The sequence below is a fragment of the Hyaena hyaena genome, unplaced genomic scaffold (assembly GCF_003009895.1).
Source record: "Hyaena hyaena isolate Hyena2069 unplaced genomic scaffold, ASM300989v1 scaffold_30, whole genome shotgun sequence".
Lineage (NCBI taxonomy): Eukaryota > Metazoa > Chordata > Mammalia > Carnivora > Hyaenidae > Hyaena > Hyaena hyaena.
The window spans coordinates 173,042-195,197 of NW_024080662.1; the positions used below are offsets into that span (position 1 = coordinate 173,042).

General features: G+C 52.2%; 1 protein-coding gene across 1 annotated transcript in view; it reads right to left on the reverse strand.

The window, feature by feature from the left end:
• Positions 1-905: 905 nt before the first annotated feature.
• The window catches only part of MAPKAPK3 (MAPK activated protein kinase 3), a 27,619-nt gene continuing 6,368 nt past the window's right edge, over positions 906-22,156 (reverse strand). Inside the window, exons 3-11 of the mRNA XM_039228367.1 lie at positions 9,368-9,507; positions 8,109-8,173; positions 7,552-7,631; positions 5,579-5,702; positions 4,309-4,384; positions 3,903-4,027; positions 3,370-3,455; positions 3,015-3,095; positions 906-2,321 (exon numbers count right to left, since the gene is read on the reverse strand). Coding sequence (XP_039084298.1) covers positions 2,169-2,321; positions 3,015-3,095; positions 3,370-3,455; positions 3,903-4,027; positions 4,309-4,384; positions 5,579-5,702; positions 7,552-7,631; positions 8,109-8,173; positions 9,368-9,507 — 930 coding nt within the window. The 3' untranslated portion in view covers positions 906-2,168. The remainder of the gene's footprint in view (positions 2,322-3,014; positions 3,096-3,369; positions 3,456-3,902; positions 4,028-4,308; positions 4,385-5,578; positions 5,703-7,551; positions 7,632-8,108; positions 8,174-9,367; positions 9,508-22,156) is intronic.

Here is a 22,156-nt window from a genome sequence, read left to right on the forward strand (position 1 = left end):
TTCTGGGTGGGAAGTCCCATAGGTAGATTTGGGGCTGGGTCCCTTCTCTCTCTGGCAACTTCATCTCCTTCCTGATGGCTAAAGATGTTGGGGTAGCACAAGGGTGTGGGCAATAGCCATGAACTAGGCAGCTCACCAAGCACTTCACACACATCATCGGCCCAGATCCCCCAGATGACTCCCCAGGGTGGGCACTACCTCCCTACTGCAGTTGACGAAAGTGAGGCGGGAAAGCTTGGGGACTTGTCCCAGGTCGCCAAGCTAGGAAGGAGTCTATATTTCAGGAGTGCTGGCTTCCCCCTGCCTTCAACCATCTCCCCCACACTCTGAGGGGATGGGAGGTGGAGGAGGGAGAGCTGCAGGTGCCAGATGAGCTCTTGGAAAACTGGGAGGTTTCAAGATAGGAGCTGAGGGAAGATGCCACAGCCAGGGCCCCCCATCTAGGCTGCCCGCAAGGGCTCCTGAGGGCTGACGGTGCTCTGCTGCCGGAATAGTCAAAAGACAGTCTCCAGCATCCCGCCCCCTTCCCTCCCCGACATTCTCCCTGCCAAATGAAATCTGGCAGCTTCTGAAAATAGCTCAGCACTGCAGCAGGCTCTCTGCCCGCCCTTCAGCAGGCTGGCATGCAGCTGGGGGTGGCCACTGTGGGCAGACGCTGGTGCACGCACGGCCCGGGGGTGGGTGTCACACACACAGTGCACTGGGCACCCCAGACCTGGTGGCATGAGACAGCTGCCATTCCTCCACTCCTCTGACCTTTCCCGCCTGGCAAGGCCACGGTGGCCCTGGAGCCAGCCTGGCATGTTTACCAAGCCTGAAGGGGGTGAAATCACTAGTAGGTGTGAGCAGCTGCCCTTGGGCCACTTTTGTCCACTCATGTAGACAGAGAAACCTAGGAACCAGGAGAAAATCCCAAAATGGTGTTTATTAATATCTAGATGTAAACCCCAGTGGTGTTTTCCTACCTGATGTGGTCTAGGGCTTCCCAGCCAGTGAGAGAGGGTCAGGAACCAGGCTGTGAATCAGGCACTTGTCAGGCCCCTATCAGGCACTAAGAACCCTGAGGCTACACCGGGCAGGGTGGGCCTGGGTAAGTCTGGGCCAGCAAGGAAGGGATCCTCTCTTTTCCCGCTCAGGCCGAAGCCAGGACCCAGAACCAGACCTTCTAAGCATCACTCAGCAGCCCTCCACTGCCTCAGGTCTGACCCAGAGTATAGAAAGAGACCCCTGATTAACGGGAAGCCTCTTGGTCTTGTCCTCAGCCATCCACTCTCACAAAAGTACACCAGGAGACAGTCCCTGCTATCAACCAGGACAAGGTGGAGGATGAACCATTACAGAGAGAAGCTTTCTTGTCTGGGATCTGGTGAGCGAGTGAGGGCAGGAGAACTGTACCAGCTTTTGTCACAGGGTCAGTTTCCAAAGTAGAAAAGGGTTAAAAATACCTCCCACCCTTCCCTGAGATGAGAGGCCACTCTTTGCGTAAGGGTTAGTAACAGGAAAACTAGGCCCAGGGACTCTGCAGAGAGCGAGCTCCAAGGGCCCTGTGGGATGGGGTTGCAGCAAGATAGGGCTGGATGCCCCAGCGAGGCAGGCAGACTGCCCCTGTGGCCTTAAGGAGACCAAAGGGAGGAATCCTGAGAAGGGCAAGTAGTGTGAGGGAGATAAGCCTCTCCAAGGAAACAGAGGTAGACCCTCAATTGCCCCTTCTCCCTCCCTTGCTCTCTTACTCAGCATTCACAGACAGCAACTCGGTCCCTGGTCACCATGGCAACCAATGGCCAGATGCCTTTCCCAAGGCCAGGCCCATCTGCCCACCCCACAGAGGGGTGTCTCCATAGGAGGAGGGAAGCCCACCACAACCCCCAGTAGCCTAGAAGTCTAAGGCCATGCCCCAGCGCAGGACAGACCTCTGTCTCACTAGGGCTGCTCTGGCCAGAGGCGTTACAGCTGTGGCAGGTGGCTCCCTAACTCCCGAGCTCTGGGCCCTCTCTAGTGAGGTTTGGAGTCACAGTCTCCCATCCTGATGTTCTAAGTGACAAATTAAAACACAACAAAAATGATCCTTTTGTTAAAAATAATGACCTCAGGCCCTCTGGGTCAGGGCCTCAGCACACTCTGGTCTGTGCCCCACACCGAGAGGCCCAGCTCATCCAAGGCCCCGTGAGCTACTGGTTGTTGCACCCCTGTGAGGCTGAGGAGCTGCCTGCTTGCTTCTTTCTCCGCTTGTTGAGCAGTCGATTGTTAGAGGTCTTCAGGTCCTTGATCTGCACCTGGTCATAGTCCACACGCATGGTTGCCAGGGCACTGGTCATCTCCTCCTGGGGACAGATATCCATGGAAGTCAGGATGTACTGGCCTCAAGAGCCATCACCCTCCTGCCTCAAGCCCCTTTCTAATGTCAATGAGGACAGTAACAGCCTTTATTGCCCAAGCGCCCAGCACTGGGCCACCCCTTGTGTCACATAATCTCACTACAGTCCTTTCTGGTAGACACACACTGAGCTTATCCACTAAGACACAGAAAGTATAGTGACTCCCTGGGACCACACAAGTGTAAGTAGGAGAGGGACTTTGGCCAATGTCACCTGCTAAGAGCCACAGGCTTGCAGGGGACATTATCTAGAAAGGCACCCAGGACACGGAAGCCTGAAGATTGTATCTAGGGTATCCTGGGGCTCTGATCTGCTGTCTCATATGCTCAAACCTGGCTTCTGCTGAGTCTAAACCAGGCTGACCACCCACCCAAATAGAAACTGTAGGGGGGTTATGGCCAAAGCCCCTTCACTAAACCCCTGGCCCAAAGTCCCCATGAGCCAGAAGCACTGCCCTGAATGCAGTAGTGCAGCCCAATGCTCTAAGTGCCACAGTTGGGACACTGGTGCAGTAGTGACACTCTGTGCTCTAGGCACCAGGGAGGGGCTGACGACCCAGGCTCTCTGTAGCCACCACCCTGGAGTCCCTTTTTCCAAAACACTGGAAGCTGTAAGGAGACTGAGGCAGCATCTACCTACCTTGACCTCATCCCAGTGGTCTCTATCCTCCTGCAGCACCCGGGCCGTGTGAAGCGGGGTCTGTGGCACCACCATCGATTGCTGAAAGGAGCCCCAAGCCCATGGATTAGAACCTGCAGTCACCTGGGAGAGCACTGGCTCCCCACTCCCAACCCCTTTCTTCCTGTCTCAGATGGGACATCCAAGGCTCAGTGAGGTGAAGGAGCCTGACTGGAGCTGTGGCAAAGTTAGGCTCTCAGTGGGGTCCTATCACACATCTGTGGCCTGCACCAGGACCTCCAAAGCCATCACCCTCCTGCCTGCAGCCCCACTCCAGCTTGCCACCCTGCCCACCATAGGGCACAGAGGCGCTCACATTGATCCAGGGATGGTTCATGAACTGTGTGATGGTCAGCCTCTCTGTGGGGTCTGTCTTCAGCAGGAGGCGGATCAGCTGCTTAGCTGGGGAAGAATGGGGAGTGGGGAGGTTACAGAGTTCCTCAGAGCCAGCACCCCCTGCTCTGCACATGCCCCCAAATTCCTAAGCCATAGAAACAGTGAGCTAATAACTGTTTCTTGTGTTAAGCCACTAAGCACGGGCGAGGGGGGCGGGGGGGGAATGGGACTCATGAAGCAGCCATAGAGAATGGATACCGGGTCCCTAAAGGGAGAAATATTAGTAAGGGACAGGAGTTAGAGGAAGTTTTGAGGAGGCAAGTTTTCAGCCCACTTGGCAGATATAGAAACTGAAGTTTAGAAAGTTTGGGTAACTTGCCTAGGGTCACACAGCTGGGATATGGGATATGGGATGTGGGATGTCACACACACAAGATTTGAACATAGGTTGCTTTACACCAAAGTGGTATCTCCCAGAATGAAGGCTAATGGGGTCCATTGGAGCAAGCTCACCATCCTCAGAAACCTCTGACCATTCAGGATTGGGGAAGCCATACTGGCCCAAGCGGATCCTCCTCTTCATCCCTGGGGAGATGGCCTGGCCCGTGTTGGAGTAGAAGGGTGGGAAGCCACACAGGCTGCAGGAGAGCGAAGGTCATTCAGCACAGGTGTGAGGGCAACGCCAGGGTAGACCCATTCCCCTCCCCAAATCCCTGACTGGGAAGATAGGCAGCCACCTCGGTAAGAATCCAGCCCTCTGGACTCTGGGCTTATCCTAGGAATGCCATCTGCCCTTGGCATGGAAAGACTTTCAAGCAACCTGAAGGAGGGATGTCCCCTGATCAGAAATTAGAAGGGAAGGCAGAGTGGTTCTGAGGATATGAGGGAGTAGTGTAGGGGTGAAGGTAGTGGTACTCACAGAATGTACATGATGACGCCCAGGGACCACATGTCACACGACTTGTCATACTTCTCTGGACCCAAGACCTCAGGAGCTAGCAGGGCAGAGGGCACAGGAGGGCATTCAGCCCCAAAGGTCCTGAAGCCCAGATAGGAGCATGAAGCCTAGCAAGGTGGGGAACAGGTGTCTGGGCTGGGGGGTGGGGCAGAGCAGACTGGTGTCTGGCACCTTCTGGGAAGGCAGAATGTGTGTGAAGTTGCATGAGGAAAAACAGCTCCCAGGAAAAATAAACCCGTTTTTAGGCTGGGCTGTAAAGAATGATAGCCTCCTAGGTTCTTTGGCCCAATATCAGTCTTGGTGAGGGAGGAGAGGGAGAGAAGTCCAGTCTGGGATTTGGTGGGGTCCTGCCACAGGTGAGAGGGCCTCAGCCCACCAACTGCCCTGTGTCTCTTGTTTCCCTGAATGTACAGCCCAGATCATGGGCAAGGAGGGGCCAGGGGTAGGGCTCTGGTTTCTACTTTCAGCTTGGCTACCATCCCATGGGGCCTTGTTCTTCCCACCTGTGCAATGAGATGGGTAGGCCAGAAGATTTCCAAGCCAAAATACTGCAAAACACATCCTGGTAAACAGGATACAGTTTCAGCTGTCTCAAGGGCTCCCCACCCCTTCAGCAGCTCTCTTGCAAGGCCTCCCTGAGGGAAAAGAGCCCTCTGTAAATCGAGCCATCACCCCTCTCTCACAGTAGGGGTACTTGCATCAGGGGCCTTTCCAGATCTGGGCTGCCCACTCACAAGGAAGCAAGGAGCTTCTCTGGGAAGCACGAATATGTGACACCCCCAAGTCCCATCCGTGCCCTGGTCAAAGGGACCTCTCCCTCAAGACAAATGGCTGGTGCCCTGTATCCTTCTAATGTAATAGGAAAGGCCTGTCTACTTTCTGAATATGAATACCAGGAAGATAAAAACTGGAGAAAAACAACTGAGGTTGGGCTCCGTCCCGAGCTGATGGCAGCCTTTTATCACGTATATATTTAGAGCTGCTGTGATGTCATTCAGCTCACAGGCCACAGCCAGAATTTTCCTGGATCTATTTTCAAAAGCAGAAGCTGAAGTTTGGGAGAATATTTTTGCAGCCTCCGGCCCCCCACGTCACCGCCTCCATAGAATCCTTTCCTCCCTCCTTACTGGGCTTTAACCCTTTGGCTTCTGCAACCCATGGACTGCCCCCTCTGGACCACAGCAGGGTCCAGTAGGAGTAGGGGCATACAAACCATATCCCAAGGACTCACCCACATAATAGGGAGTGTAGCAGGGTGTCTGCAGGGCATTTTGAGTGGTCTCCTTGGCAAAGCCAAAGTCAGTGAGTTTGAGTACTGCATCTTTCTCCTTGGACGTGTAGAGCAGGTTTTCAGGCTGGGCCAGGAAGATAAAACATTGGTCTGGAGTTAAGCACCAAGCAGGGGCAGAGTCCCAAGATGATCTTCAGGCAGACTTCCTTCACCCCAATCCATTCAGGAGGAACCAGCTCCATCTCATTAAAATGACCTGGGCCCTGGTTACTAACAACATGGGCCAAACATGGAAAAGACCAAGGTGGCTGAGAGGTGATGCCTCCTTTCCCAGAAGGGAAACAGAGGCAGGTGTTCAGCAAAAGCTGTGAAAAGCCAAGTGCCACAGAGAGCCCAGGGGCAGGAACTTTGGAGACTATGTTGGTAATACTGCCATGAAATACCAAAATGAGGGTTCTGGGGCAAGGTAGGCTGTCAAGTCCATGTCCTTGTGCCCAACCCAGACTAAGCTAGCAGGGCAGTGCTGCCTGACATTGCTCAGGGAAAAGGCCCCCACCACTTAGGCCCCAGGAGTTACACAGAAGCTGTTCTTCATGGTTGCAAAGCAGAGAGAGCCTGAGGAAAAGAGCAATGGGAGGTCTGTATAGAGGAGGCAGCCCTGAAGCTGGTTTTATTTTTTTATTTTTGTTAATAGTTTATTGTCAAGTTGGTTTCCATGTAACACGCAGTGCTCATCCCCACAAGTGCCCTCCTCCATGCTCATGGGTAGGACCTAGGCCCCTGGAGGAAAGGAGGGACCCTCAAGCAGACCTGGAGTAAAAGGACAGGGTATTGGATAGAATTCCAGTTTGGAGCCAGTGAAAGCTTTTTCTCCAGTTCTGTTTAAGATGATCTGACCTTGGATTGGGATAAAAACAGGAAAGCATGTTTAGTTTATTCAAGGGAGTCACCTCTACAGAAGCCTTTTCTCTCCTTGGGGGAAAAAAGAGGAAGCCAGGGCCAAAATAAAGCAAGAGTTCGGAAGGTGAGTCTGTCCTGATCCCACATGTATCCAGAATCAAAAGCTAAATGGACTGGCAATACTCAGCCAGAGGAGGAGCCTGATGCTGCAGCTGGGCCCTCTCACCCTCTCTACCCAGTCTCAGGAGGAAATAGACCCCAGGGTGATGCTCTAAGCCTGGGGCAGAGGCTCAGGACTCACAGATTCTGCTCTGATGGTGGCTGGCACATGTATGCATGTGTGTGCGGGACTGCCTCACACATGCATACATGTTTGCATTTTGCCCATCCACTCCTGATGAACTATAGCACCCAGTCCTCCCTAGATAGGACATTTGGAGAGCTGAGCTTCTAGAAAGTGTCTGAAGCCCATCCACTGAAAGGGCAAACAGGCCCAGGGGCTGGGACTACCTCAGCAAATGGTTTCTTTCCCTTAAAATGCTGGCATTCGAGGGCCTAATCTACCAAAACTATGGCTCTTACTTCACAGAAGCCCCAACAGTGTCAGGCAACCCCTGCCTGACACCTGGCACATTGCATGTTCACAAAAATCCTTGCTGAAAGAATGAATGAGTGAATCCCAGTGTGGCATCTGTGCAGGCTTAGGCAAGGCACAATCTCTCTCTGAGACTTGTCTTCCTCATCTGTAAAATGGGTAATGGCTCCTGTCACAGGGTTATATGAGGATTAAACAAGATGCTTGTCAGTGTCTACTGGCTTAAGGCAGGCACTCAGTTATGCTGAGATTGCTACTGGGATTGCACAGTGTTTAAAAGAAACAAGAAGACTCATCTGGCTAGAGCAGGAGTATGTTGAAACCATGGGAGAAGTAGCTGAGAAGAGCAGTCTGGGCCAGGGGGCAGAAGCTTTGAATACTGATCAAGGAAACTTGCCTCCATCTAGTGGGAGCTGGGAGCCATTGAGGGTTGTGTACTCCCTTCTCTGGTCCCCCAACCTGGGTCCTAGAGCCTCACCTTGACATCTCGGTGGGCGATGTTCTGGCTGTGCAGGAACTGGATGGCAGTGCCAATATCCCGCATGATTCCTGCAGCTTCTGCAGACACAGAGGAGGGGGTGGTGATACCAATCAAAAGTCAAGTAGCCTGGGGTCCCCACCCATCACCCCCCTGGAATAGCACAAGCTGGTGATAGCAGTCCTGCCACCCAGGACACCTATCTTATACCCTTACCCCCAGTCATCTTTATTTCCTCTGGGGGTGGAAAGCAGAGCCCCACTCTACCTCCTTCCTCAGGCCTGGGCTACCTCTTCTCAGTTCAGATGCTGGTTGGCACCAAGAGGCTTTGAGGCCTCCATCCCAAAGCCATGAAGAGTCCATCTCTGACAAGGTATTATGAACTCATGGAAATCCTTGGGGGGATGGAAACTCTATCCCACCATCTCTTGTTCAGCTGGGGAGACTGAGGTACAGAGAGGAGCAGGGTCGTGCCTGCTCATACAGCATCATACAGCAACTCTGTGTGACTCATCTCAGTCAGAACACCCCCTCTGGTCGAGGGGGTACACACATACCTCTCTCAGTGAAAGCCTGGTCGCCACGTTCCTGAATCCGGCTGAAAAGCTCACCACCTTCCATGCTAGAAGAGAAAAGTGACTGTAAGCAGGGAGAGGGCTCATCAATCAGGTGTCAGCCTGCCCCTGCTCTGAATCATGAACCCAGACCTCAGGCCTTGCTGCTCTGCCCCTGAGGAAGAGGCACCGTCAGCCTCCTGTGCCTTGCAGAACCTGGTACGTAGTGGGCTGTCAACTTGGGTGGGTTGAACTGGACTCTTAGAAACAGGGTGGGCTCAGATCCTCACCAGGGAGCCCTTGTATTCCCAGTGGCACTGCCCCCACCTGGCTGAGGCTTGGATACCCCAACCCTCATCCAAGCCTCAGTTTCTTCAAATGAGGGAGGAGATGTCAATTGTCATCATCATGACAACTGCTTTCTAAACATCTACAGGGTGTTGTACCCTGGGCAAACCCTTCATATGCACTGCTATGTGACCCAGGGCTGGTCCCTTTACCTCTCTGTGTCTCAGCTTCCTCTTTTGTAAAGTGGAATTTATAGCACCAATGTCCCAGAGTTGTGTAGATTAACTAATACGCATAGAGCACTTAGAATGGAATCAGGTACAGGGTGAATACTACATTAAGATCCTCCTTCGCATTTTATATGGCAGTTAAAGAATTCAGAGAGATTAAGGCTACCTAGAACCACACAGCCAGTCGGTAGTAGGGCCAGGATCTGAACCCCAAATCTGACTCAAGAGCTGCTAACCTATAGGATGAGGGAGAACTTAAAGGTAGGTGGGGAGGAACTTGAGATCCAGACACAGGGCCCAGGGTCTGAGGAAGGCTAGGGCTGAGCCACAGTGCTATTTGTTTGGAGAAGCCCAAGGTAGAAAAGGCCACTGGATCCCAGTGTCTGGAGGGACCACAAGAACACAAACCCAGGTGACTGTGTGTCCTGCTTCCCCCCACAAATCTCCCTGGACCTACAATCAGGACTTGGCTGCTTTCTCTGACAACTCTTCCAGCCCCTCCTCACAAAGTGAAATCACACTCAAGGAAGCCAAATTGGAGACTCTGTGGTTCCCATTGCATCCTTGTGGGAACGGCCTGTGGCTAGCAGCTGCACAGCTCCATGGGCAAGGCCTGAAGCTGCCCCTCCATCACTCCTCAAGGGCTGAGGTGCCTCCCAGAGCTGATATCTGAAGAGCAGAGAGGGCCCCTAGGAGAATGGTGGGAGCCTAAGGGCTACAGGAGTACCAATAAGGACAGCATACCATTCCATGACGATGAGGAGACAGCGCTTGCTGTGATGCATGTTCTCATACACGTCCAGGATGCGCACAATGTGGGGGCCTCCTGAGGCCTGCCAGTGGTGGTCCACCTCCTGCCGGGCCTTGGGGCTGTCATACAGGAGCTGAGGGCAGGTAGGCACAGAAAGTGTCAGGCACACAGCCCACTTCTCCAGCAGCCACCCAGATAGTGCCACTGCCTCACTTTGCAGACAAGAATATGTAAGCTCAGAGAGGCCTGTGACCTGCCAAAAGTCACCCAGCTTATAAAGGGAAGAATGAGGATTTGAATCCAGGTTTCTGTGATTTGTGGTCCAATGACCACAGGAAGGCCCTGGGGGTAGCTGACAGCTCAGAAAGGCTCAGAGGCTAGAGAAGCCCTGCCTCCCTTCTCCAGAGCAGCCAGGTAAGTGGGAGTTGAGTGGGCTTTGTAGGCAAATCACACATCAGGTGTGAGACCCCAGGCCAGGGGCCACACATCCCTTGAGCTGCATTTTTGCAATGTTATGGCACAAGAGTTGTAAACCCAGAGGTAGTGTTCTGGGGGCAAGGGAGAGGAACATCCTGGTCAGGTGAGACCTGGGTTTAGGGCTGAATTCCCCCAGTGACTCAGTGTGACCTCAGGCAAACATTCACAGCTCCAAGCCACAGCCCACAACTCAGTAAAATGGAGTAATAACAGAGTCATCCTTACAGGATGCATCACAGTAAGGCAGGTGGCGGGTGGGCGGGCATCAGGATCCTCACTCAGGTTAACTCAGCCCTAGGCTATGGCTGCTAACCATACCGCCAATTGCTGGAAATGAGCAAGGCCCCCGGAGTGGTCCTGCTCAGAGGAGGTGTAAGGGAGGAGGAAAAGTCAGCATGCAGGGTGACAAGCCATCTCCCTGCAGGGCTGCTCACCTGAGACCCAGCCCCATTTGTTTCCTAGTTGATCAGGGTTGAGGACCAGGGTCAGAATTCAAGCCTGTGGCTCAGAGAAGTCTCATCTTGCTCAGTACCTGCAGGACCCTGCACCATCCCTGGCCTTGGTTTCCCCTCTGCAGGGCACTGTGTGGAACAGCTCTGGGACCAAGCTCTCTAGGCTAGGGGAGACGGGAGCCCAGAGGAAAGCAGTGGGGTCTCACACCTGCTGCCCCAGAGCTGTTCCTCCATCCCTGCAGCTGCTAACCACAACCCTGGCCTGGGGGTTCAGGGAGCTGGGCAAGCCCCCCCTTACCAGTTTTGGGGTTCTTGCTCCATTAACCAGTCCAGACTGGAGATGTATATGGAGGCTGCTGTGGGCAGACTCCCAGCCTGGAAGCCATGGGTCCCTTGCCTCCCAGAACATCCCTCAGTTCCATGCCCACACAGCCCGTGAGTATCAGACTCTTGCTCACAGTGCTGGGGGCAGGGGCTCAGTCACCCCCACTTACCACACTAGCTTTCCCCCACTGTGTTCTGAGGTGGCTGTGGCCAGGGTACCCCCGTTTTAGCCACAGGGCCCAAGATGCACCATCCTTTCTCTCCACTCTGTCCCCTCTGCACCTCTTTTCTACGTGGCCTTCTTACACTTCTCCCTGCCCCTTGCTATCTCTTGCCCAGTCTGACCTGACTTGACCATGTCCTGGAGGGGTCTCCAGGCTGGCTCCAAGACCCCTCTTCACTCTGCCCTGCTTCTGGCATCTCACCCCTACACCAGAGTGCTCTCTCTTCTCTCATAAAATCCCAAACACACAGCTGGAACACTCCTAGTGGGGTCCTCAGCCCCACCTATCCTCACCCTCACTCTTTATTTTTTTATTATTATTTATTCTTTTTAATGTTTACTCATTTTTGAGAGACAGAGCAAAAGGGGGCAGGGCAGAGTGAGAAGGGAGACACAGAATCTGGAGCAGGCTCCAGGCTCTGAGCTGTCAGCACAGAGCCCGACGTGGGGCTCAAACCCACGAACCACGAGATCATGGCCTGAGCTGAAGTTGGATGCCTAACCAACTGAGCCACTCTGGCGCCCCTTACCCCCACTCTTTAAATCCCCACCCCCATGGCTCCAAATAACAGCCACCACCTTCCCTGTCATGCAGGGATTGCCTTCCTCTCACTGCCTGTTACCCTTGGCCCCCAACCCTCTCTGTTCTGGTCAGAATAATGTACTTGCCAAGCCTGAACAGCCCTCACTCTATGCCTATGCCACATGCACTGTTGCCCTTCTCCTTCTCCATTGGGTAACTTCCTCTTTTTGAGGAAACTTCTGGCCTCAATTCAGATGTCTCCTCATCCGGAAAGACCTCCAGCACTTCCCCCTGTGGTTTTTACCTCTGTACCTCCAACCAGACTGAGAGCAGCTTTAGGGAAGAGGCAGGGCAGGTCAAGCTGCAGGTCCCTGGCTAAGGCCAACAGAAAACACTGGGCCCCTGAACAAACAAAAGATGGGCAGGTGGGCAGTGCTAGAAGGAAGGTGTGGGAGGGAGAGGGGGAAGGGAATAGATGGCCAAGGAGGGGCCAGAGGGCCTCATGGCCTGTGCCTGTACCCTGTGCTTTGCTGGAGGTGGAGGAGCAGGTGGAGCTGCCCTGAGTGGGAGTCTCTGAATGGCTCCTACCCTACTCAGTCCATATTTAGGAACTCATTTCCCACACGGATTAAAATAGTCCTTTTCTGAGTGCCAAGACCCTGAGAACAGGCACGGGGTGGGGAGACGGCTGCCCCTAGAAGACACAATAAATGCCTCCATTGGCCTCTCTGCAGGGGAGAGCACAGGGGCCAGAGCCCTGGACCTGGCCCCACCCAGGCCCAGCTGTCAAGAAATGTCCTGGGCTGTCACTCTTGATCCCTTGGGTTGGCTTTGAGTGTGGCCCTAAACCTCTTAGAGCCTCAGTTTCCTCACCTTTCTTCTCTATAGCTAAAGCTTTCTCCTCTTCCAGGGGTACCCCCCAATGTCATCTCCTCTCAGAAGCCCTTCCTGACCACCCTGACTAAAGAGGACCTCAAGAGTTCCTCATTCTCCCTTCACCCTTTTTCTTTTCTTATACATGTGTTTTGTTCATTGAGGTATACTTCACATACAGTAAAATGCACAGGTCTCAAGAGCCCAGCTCAATGAGTTTTGACAGCTGCACACCCCCATGACCCACACCCCCATCAAGACAGAAACACTTCCAGCTCCCCAGTGAGCTCCCACGTCATCACCCTTTTTACCTCCCTCCTGCTCAGCACTGGCTCACAACCTACAATTAGCTTGTTCCTTTAATAACTCCTTAAACAAACACACATATAGATACTGCACTTTCAATGTGCCAGGCTCTGTTCTGAGCACTTGATAGATATTAGGAGCAAGGGGCTTTGTTATCAGCAGTCTTTAGCTGAGAAATGGAGACACAGAGAGGGAAAGTAACTGGTCCCAGACCACATGGCTGATTCCCCAGCCAGCTTGGCACCATGTTGGTTCCCTCATGAGACTGTGGGCCCACAAGGGCACGGCCAGTCTGCCTGGTCACCTCTGGGTCCCGATTTCTGGGTCTGGCACATAGCACTGGCTCAGATAATATCTGTAGATTTATTGAACAAATAAATCTATAAAGTGGGGATAAGAGGATTAAACCCTCACAACCCATCCTGAGAACAGAATGAGATTAAATTGAGGACGACCCAGAAAGTTTCAACAAATGAGAGACATGACAACCGGGCTAAACTTGCTCCTCACTGCACCTCACCGACCCTCTCTGGTGAACCAAATTTTATCACTTCTTCCAAGAAGCCCATCCTGACTACTCCAGCCCACAGGTTATTGCTATGAACTGGCTTCAGTCATGCAAGTACATGAATCCATACAATCCATCATAAAAGATGTCCCCAAGAAAAAGCCCCATTTTCCTAGGTAAAGAAATGAGCACAGGGCTAAGATATAGGAGGCTCAGGTTCTACTCTTCTTCTCAGTGTGACCTTGAGTGGTTCCTTTGCATCTCTGGGCCTCTTTCCCACAGAGGGAAACTACAGGCTTTGGGCTAGATTAGGGGAAGGGAAACCTCTGGTCAGGGGCTCTTTGCAAAGTAACCTCCTAGCCCCACTCCCACATCACTGCCTTCACAGAGTAGCCCCCAAGTCTCCATGGACCCCTATCCAAATACCTGAACCTTATGGGGACCACCTGGTCCCCAGTCACAGCCAGGAAGAAAAGAAGGTGCAGTAGTCTTCTGACAAGCCAACTCAGCAGCCCCTCACCCTTACCTCACTCCCATGCCATGTCCCTTAGGCCCCCCAGGGGTCCACCAAAGCTGAGTGTCCGTGATGGTTCCTGGGCAGCTCCAGCTAGTGCCCAGCAGGCACTCACATACCTGTGAGACGGAACTCTGGCTTTCTCCTAAGGGTGGGACTCCTGGATATACTTGAGGTGAGGGCCCCACCACAGGTAGATGAGCATCAAATCTGAGAGGACATATCCTTAAACAAATGACACTGTTCTAGCCTCAGGCTTTGATGAAGCAGTTTCTACCTCTCTCTTCTCCCTCACTCTCCATTGCCAAAGTCTCCAAATTGTCCCCAGAGCCTACAGCCAAATGGCCAATACCCCTGTCAACCCCAGCAGACAGTAGACCCCGACAAAGGGCCCGTGCCCCTCCAGCAGCACCAGGTGGAATAGGAGTCTTGGGACTGACCAGGCCCCCTCTCTCCCTCCCTGCTGTGTCCCATTCCACCCAAGGACAGGTTTCACGTGTAGGTGGAGGAGCTCCTGAGTTCAGGAGCTGGGAAAGCGAGAGCAACGTTTGACTGTTTGGAAAACAATTTGCAGTTTACAAAACGCTCTCTCTCCCCTTATCTCATGGGAATGCTGGTGCCGCCCTATGAGGCGAGCAGGGCGAGACCAGCAACCCCAATTTATAGACTGAGGAAAGAGAGGTTCAGGAGGATGAAGTCACTGCCCTGTGGCCATGAAGCTGAAGTGTGGCAAGGCTGAACAGGGAGGAGAAGGAACTTTTGAGAGTGTACAGACAACCCCTCCCCAAGGGGAAATGAGAGGAGGGGGTGGCACCAAATTGAAAAAGCACTGGCCAAAACTACGCTTACAAGACTCAGGAAACTTGTTCTGAAATAAATGTGTGCATAGGTGTGTGTGAGAGCAGGGGTGTGTGTAGGGGTGTGCACAGGAACATGGTTACATGCATGTATAGGGGTGTGTCCCTGGGGATGTATGGGTATAGGGAGCATGGGGGTGGGTTGTGTGCAACTAAGGGGCCATGGGTATGCATGTGTCTCCAGCCTCTTCAATAGTGACTCTGAATCCCCAGAGAGTGGGAACCACCCATCTGTCCATTTATTCATCCAACACTTTCTATCTCTCTGAAGTGTCTACCAGAGTACTGGGCACAGAGAGGTGGCCAAGAAAGACTGGAGGTCTTGCTGCCACAATTCAACCTGTGACAGCCTTGCCCAAGCAGGTGACCAAGTCCAGACTGCTCTGCTCAGACCTCCTCTCTAGCTTAGGCCCCATCTTCTGTCCCAATTCACATTGCCCAGAGCTGTAAATGCACTGTCTGCTTTCCTAGAGCATCAAACAGAGCTGGGATGTCTGTAGCAGTTCTGTGAAGACAAAGCTTTGGGACAAGCCCCTAACACCCTTCTATACCCACCTCCTAGCCCCAGAAAGGCCTCCTACCCAGGCCCATATGCTCATCCACATATCAAGTGTCCACATCCAGCTAAACCCAGGGCTCTTTTCAAGTAAAAGTGTTCACAGTATCTCCATCTGTCTCCCACACAGGAAGTCCCAAGGCCACCAGCCTGGACAGGCAGCTCCCCCCCCCATCCCCCACACTCCCAGACAATTAACCTGCAGCCTTGGCCAAGCTGCTGTGTGGCCCCTAGGGGAACACCCACTCCTTCCGGGGGAAGAGAGCTGGCTTGCAATCTCTCCCATCAGTGAGGCACGGACAAATTAGGAAATATTAACTCAGGCATTCTTGACAACCCATGGCATGAAAGACACCATCCTGACAGCAAAGGGAATCTCCTGGAGGTCAGGTATCCCATTGTTCTCACTGTCCAGTGAGCCACTAGAAGTCTATTATTTCCATTCCTCTAGTCATTGACAACATGATTTCAGGCATTTTATAATCCTCAAGCATAACAAATACAAACAAAAAAACATTGGATCTTCTTTAGAAGGAAGAGAAAAATAAAATGTACCAGATACCCATGTAACTCATAACTATAACTGAACATAGAATTTAATTCTGAGCTTCCTGGGCGTCTTGGCAAAGAAAGAAACCAGATAGGTTCTGCTGCTTTTATCAACCCATGAAGAGAAGCACAGACATTCATTGAACTTTTTCCAAGACCAAATTTTTTTTTAAGATTTAAAAAAAATTTTTTTTCAAAGTTTTTGTTTGTTTGTTTTTTGAGAGAGAGAGACAGAGACAAAGCACGAGTGGTGGAGGGGCAGAGAGAGAAAGAGACACAGAATCCGCAGGCTCTGAGCTATTAGCACAGAGCCCAATGTGGGACTCAAACTTATAAACTGTGAGATCATGACTTGAGCTGAAGTCAGACTCATAACCGACTGAGCCACCCAGGCAACCCTCCAAGACCAAATTCTTAAACATATTCTGCATCTGACTTACATGAGGGAAAAGTATAACATTCTGACAATGCCCTTCGATAATAATTTTCCAAGATAGAGAAAGATTTGCATGAACCTATCTGATAATAAACTCTCTCCTAAAGACTAAGGCCAGCACGTGGCATTGTAGCCTGGCACATCTACCAGGAGGCTGAGATAACATCACCAGACCCTTTATTTTCTGAGGATCCCAGCTTTGTTCTGTGCCAGAGTACGGAAAAGAGAGAGGTAGAAGGACTGGTATGTCCCCAACCCCCATCACCTCTTCTTCCACTTGGGGGTCTAATCCCAGACTCAGGCAAGGGCTGACCAGAATGTTGAAGAGCTACATTTCCGGCCTATTGATTACACCATGGTTCACATGTTCAATGTCCAACACTCAGACAGCAGAACCAAACAGAGTGTTATAGGAAAATACAGATTTTCAACTTACATTTTGTTCCCTGTGGGGAAACCTCTATTCTCTACAGAGAGAGGTTATGGATAAGAAAAAGCACTTTGAACTTAACACATTCCCTCCTTGACAAGAATATTCATATCTAAGGTCCCTTCTGGCTCCCAGTTCTGATTATTTGGCATTATTTTTCCCCATGGGGACAGATCTATAATTTTATGAGGAACACACACCACTGGAATGGCAAGATTCATTTTATAGCCAGCTGTTGAGAACACCTCTGCCTTGTGCTGCTAACACCAGTGAGGGTTATTAACACACTTCACCCTGGCCTCTAGACAGGCCCTGACCCTTGCTGGCTGCTCTGTTCACTCAGAGCAGTAGCCATAGCCTCAGGGATGGGGTGGTATGGACTGATCTCAAGTTCAGGATTCAGAAGCAGGAATTTCCTTCTTAAGGCCTTAGTATCTTCTTATAAAGACAGAGCCATGCCCCCCCCCCCAACTCACTGCTTCTACTCCCCCACCCCCAACCCCATCCAAGGGGACTAGTGCTATTTGGAGGGCTGCTTGGCAGTATCAAATCTAACTTTTTAGCCACAGCTTTGAATTAGAGCATCAGACATGTGCCATTATTCTCTCACACACTCATTTCCCCAGCTTTTGTAGCTCATTAAAGGAGCTAATGGAACCAATTTTATACCTATGCATTAGTTGGCCTCATGCCAGATCAGACCTCGCTTCCTTAAGTTCTGACCATATCCTGTCCTCCACTTGCCCTGTCCATTTACCTCTCCTCCTCAGAGGTACGTTCCAGAGAGGTCAGCTCGCATGACACCACTGACCACAAATGCCCAAGCCCCAGCTGGATGCTCAGGGACTGATAGAGTCAGATCAGTTTTAGCAACCCCTTCATGACAACTGTCTTCCTGGTGCTCAGCCAGCGGTGTGTTGGCCACAGCATTTGGTCACAGACATCACCTCATTCAGTAGTCACCATAACCCGAGAAGAACCAGTATCATCCTTGGAACTGTGGGGAAACTGTGACTCTGAGAGGTTAAGCAACTTGCCCAAAGTCACACAACTGGGCAGTGAGAGTCAGGACTTGAAACTGCCTGTTGGCTTATAGGCAGTGAGGACCATGCAGACAGCTGCTTGGTCCCATACCCCGGGGTATAGACTAGGATCTGTCACTTGGCTATTGTAATTGTGGCCTAGGAGACTCAGGCTCAGGGAGGTTTTAGGGCTTCTCGGGGTCACATGGCTTACATGTGGCCACCTTGGCATCCAGAAGCCTTTTGGGAACCAAGATTCAACCTTCATGCTCAGGGAGGCCTGCCCATTTTACAGATCCCTTCTCCACTTCTGCAAACATTTACTGACCCTGCCTGAGGGCTAAGCACAGAGCTAGGGCTGGGAATGCAGCCACAGGCATTCTGTCCTCAATGATTTGGGAGTTTATGGATGAGTTACTACACATCAGGGTGCTTGGTGAGGATGAAAGCCCTAAGGAACTAGTCCTGTCTCCTCTCTCTTTTCTTTTCTTTCTAGATCCAGAACCTGGCAGAGCAGGCAAAATGGGGAAGTCTAGCCAAGGGAGCCGAAAATAAGGGGAGCCTCCAAACAACCCCCTTCCAGGTCAAGGCCAGAGCACCTGATGGCAGGGGGTGAAGTGCAGGGATGAGAGTAGCTGAAAAGCTGGGAGCCTCCCTCACCATCTCCCACCACAGTCCTGGGAGGGGAGAGGGTGGTTTAAGGCTCCAAGTTGGCTGTCTTCCCAGGAACCTCTGCCGACAAGAGATCCGACATACATCTGGAAACTGTCAAGTCTCAGGAACACAAGACTCCCTCAATTTGCTAAATTTTGATGGCCTCAGTTTATCTGTTTCCCACTGGCCACAGACAACCCAGAAACAAAGGCAGAAGTGCCAGGTCTGGGGAGAGGTGGAGATGGTTGGGGGAGGGGAAGAATGCTTCCAGAAAGAGGGAACTGAGCTGGGCTCCAAGGCAGGGAGGGACAGAGGCAGCAGGAACATAAGTGTGGGCCAGGGCAAGCCCAGAGATCCCAGTGCCCTAGGCTGGGGGCCATGAGGTATGAAGGACTAGCTATGGGCACGGGACTCCAGGTCAGACAGATCCGGATGCCAGATGCAGAGGCCGCTTTCATGCTCCATCTGCCTATAAGCTTTGGGTAGGTCATTCAACCTCTATGAGCCTCACTGGTCCAATCTGGAAAATGGAAACGGTGACAATGCAAGTTCCCAGGTGGCCGTGAAGATGGAATGAGAACACACAGAGACCTCAGATTAGCACAGAGCCAAGTGTATATCGACTGGGTGTGGGCTTCAAGGTTTGCTTGGCTTCAGGATTTCCCTGGGTCTGCCTTGAGGTGGCCCCACACTCTTCATGTCCCTGTTCTTCAAAACTTGGGCAAATCCAGATGCAGCCTCTGGCACCCAGAGAGATCCCAGCCTCTGGGATCCAGCAGGTCATAGGAAATGGTCTCAAATCCTGAGAGAGGCAGGATTAGACCTGGCTTTGCAAAAACTAATGAAGAATCAAAAGTCTATGGATCCTGTTTTGCTGTGAAAGGCTCAGTAAGGAGGGGACAGACCCTTCCTGGTAGTGAAAGGGTGAAAAGGCTAATCTCAGGGGGGAGACCCTGGGGGTAGGTGGGGGAAAAAGGTGGAGAGCTGGGGACCCAAGCCAGGGAACCCACCCAGTTCTCAGCTTTTGCAGACTAGAGGAGAAGCACATCTTCACTCTCTCAAGTGGAAGCCACGTTTACACCCTCAACTCCTCCATGCATCCTTTTGAGCAAAGTCCCCTTCTGAAAAATGTGTGGTGACCTTAGGGCCTACCCCTTAACTTCTCTGAGCCCCAGGTCCCCATCTGTGGTATGCTTCTCACACATGCAATGGGGACAGGAGGATAGGCTGGCCTGAGACTACCAACATCTACTGCACAGGTGGGAAAAGGGGCCCAGAGAGAGCTACAACCCCCACACAAACACACCTCACTCAGAGATTACACATGAAGTGGCAGGACCAGAACTCCCTTTGCCTCAGACAGGTATCAGATCCCAGCATTCTGCCCACAGCCTTCTGACAGAGGGACTGAGGAAAGGCCCCTCCGGTGCCTTGTGAGGCCCCTGAGTACATACTCCGAGGGTCCAGGTTCTATTATCCTCCTTTAACTTCTTAGAAGAAAAAAGCACTTTTCTGTCAAAATCAGCTACATAATTGGTAAAATATTACCCTGGTTCTATTTCTCCTATGACAGTGTAAAAATAGGACATTTTCATCCTAAGACTGGAAGATTTCAGCAAACGCAAATGTTTTATTCTAACCTCAGAAGCAATGTTCCTTCACTGGTCCCTCCTTGTGAAGAGACCCCCACCTCAGTCAGTCTGTGACCCACATTGTACCACAGTGATGCCTACATAGCCGCTGGGGCTACAGAGGGCAGTGGCCACCTTCCCTAAGCAGAAGGTGACCAGAGCACATGAGGCTATGCCCAGGGCACCCAGCAGGCCATGCCCCTGGCCAGCCTTGGAGAAGGGAAATCCAGCACCCTCTAGCTCTGAGAAGAGTGACTGCTGGTCTCTGTCCTCCTGGAGATGTCACAAAGATAACAAAGGAATAGATGTGTGTGGGAGATGGGGGCATGGGGTACATCTTGGACTACTCGGAGAGGCACAGTGCAGAGACCCTAGGGAATCTTCTAACTCTTTCCCCAAGACCTGCTCTTCCTGAAGCCAAGAGTCAACATCCTATCTGCTGGCATCTCTCTCAATTCACTTGGCTTCATCCATGTCCCTGCAGCTCCCCACACAGGCTTGGGTGAGCACAGGCAGCCACTGCCTTACTCAGGCTCCTCCCGGCAGAGGCAGCCACCCCCCTGGCCCCTCTCTCTCTTCTGCTCCTGTTCAGCTAGAGGGCTCTGAGGGTTCTAACACCCAGCCAGCTCCTGGGAAATTTTCCTGTATCTGATCATGCCATGGAGCCATAGCCATGAGGAAGGGGAAGTCCTCTGAGAGACCAGGGTAGTGGCCCGGGCAGCACTGAGGGATACTCCTGTCACAGGAATGGGCAAACAGTGATTCATCCCCATTCTCTCAGGCCTCCCTAGGGTAAAGATGCAGCCTGGTACAGGCTCAGCCTGACTACAGGCTTGAACTGGGCAATGGAGTACAGTGGAAAGAGGTCTTCAAACCTAAGTCATAACCCCAGAGCTCCTGTCCTGAGCAAAACACAGCCCCTGCTGGTGGGGTCACACAACTGACGATTCCCCTGGCAACTTTACCAGCCAGCTCAGGAGAGGCGTCTTGGGGCCTCCTCTAGCCAGTTTCCACGTTGCCCTTCTACTTGTGCCACTACGTACCTGCCTGCTTCTCTGGCACCAACCACAGTCACTGGCCACCAAAAAACTCTTCACTGTTAGAAGAGGGGACCTTGTCAAGCAAAGCAGCCACCTCCTCATCTTACAGATGGGTAGACTATGGCCTAGGAGAGAGGTCTAGCTCCTGATCTCCAGGGATGGCTTTGAGCCACAACTTGGCTGCCCACGGGCTAGGGTTCTAGCCCAGCTAGGGCATGCCCCGGCTTTGTGATTCTGAGTGAGTTACTTTGCCTTTCTGAGTCTCAGTCTCTGCATCCATGACACAGGAGTGATAAAACCCATTCTTAGATTCTTCTGTGTTTGTGTTTAGCATGTAGGAAGCATTCAAGGGATAAGTAGGTGCTCTTATCCCATCCCCCACCCCTAACTCCTACCCTGTGTGCCACTGCCGGCCAGAGAGCATGGAGAGTACCTGCCAGTCCCTCTGCCACACCCTAAGAAGGAAGACTGTTTATGTTGGGGGAACACCTACAGAATAAGCTGTGAGCTCCTTGTTGGAGGCTGAACCCTTAGGAAAGGGGTGATGAGCGTGGCAGTTCTAGGCCCTGGCCCGTCACACCCTTAAAAATAGCCTCTGAGTGTCAGTGAGGTGAGGGGGTCAGGTTCAGGGTGCAGATGTTCTGGGGTGCTCATCCCAGCTAGTGTGGGGCAGCCCATAGGCAGTATCGGCCTCTAAAGTAGAGGCAGATTGCACCTAGTATTCAAGCCCTCCCAGCCTCTCCACAAGTTCCTCCCACTGGCTCTGAGGCCCTGGCTCAGACCCCAGCTCTTTCTCTCCTCAGCCTCAGCCAGAGAATCCTTGGGAGTCACAGTGTTCTTGGTCTCACACTGTTGTCCTGAGCAAAAGTCTCAGACCACTGAGCCATAAAAGGAGACCCAACAGTGAAGGCCACAGCTGAAACTGACTTCCCACACTCTACAGGAGACACCTCGGGTTACAAGCTTGGCCCAAATGTTCCTGACTCCACTGCTCTGGCTGCCAAGGCCACCAGCACCTGGTCAAGGCCAGAAGCAGGAGGGGACATTGTGAGCAGCATGGGCACAGCAAGATGCTCCTCTTTCCTGTCCTACACCTACCCTACCCTGTTGGGGAGAGACTTTCAGGGTGATTAGGATGAATTCCCAGCACCTGACCAGCCCCCATCTGTCTTAATCCTGCCCTCAGCCTGCAGGCAGCAAAGAAGAGGCCCAGCTAAGCCTGAAATCCCTGAGACAGAGAGTGGCAAGGCCAGAGAGGGGAAGGACTAAGTGACAGCAGGAGAGACAGAGAGGGGAAAGAAGAAATGAACAGGACAGAACAGAAAGTGCTGTAAAGAGAAAGTAGCAAGGACAAAGCCCTAGCCTTAAAAAAAAAAAAAAAAAAAAAAAAAAAAAAAAAAAAAAAAA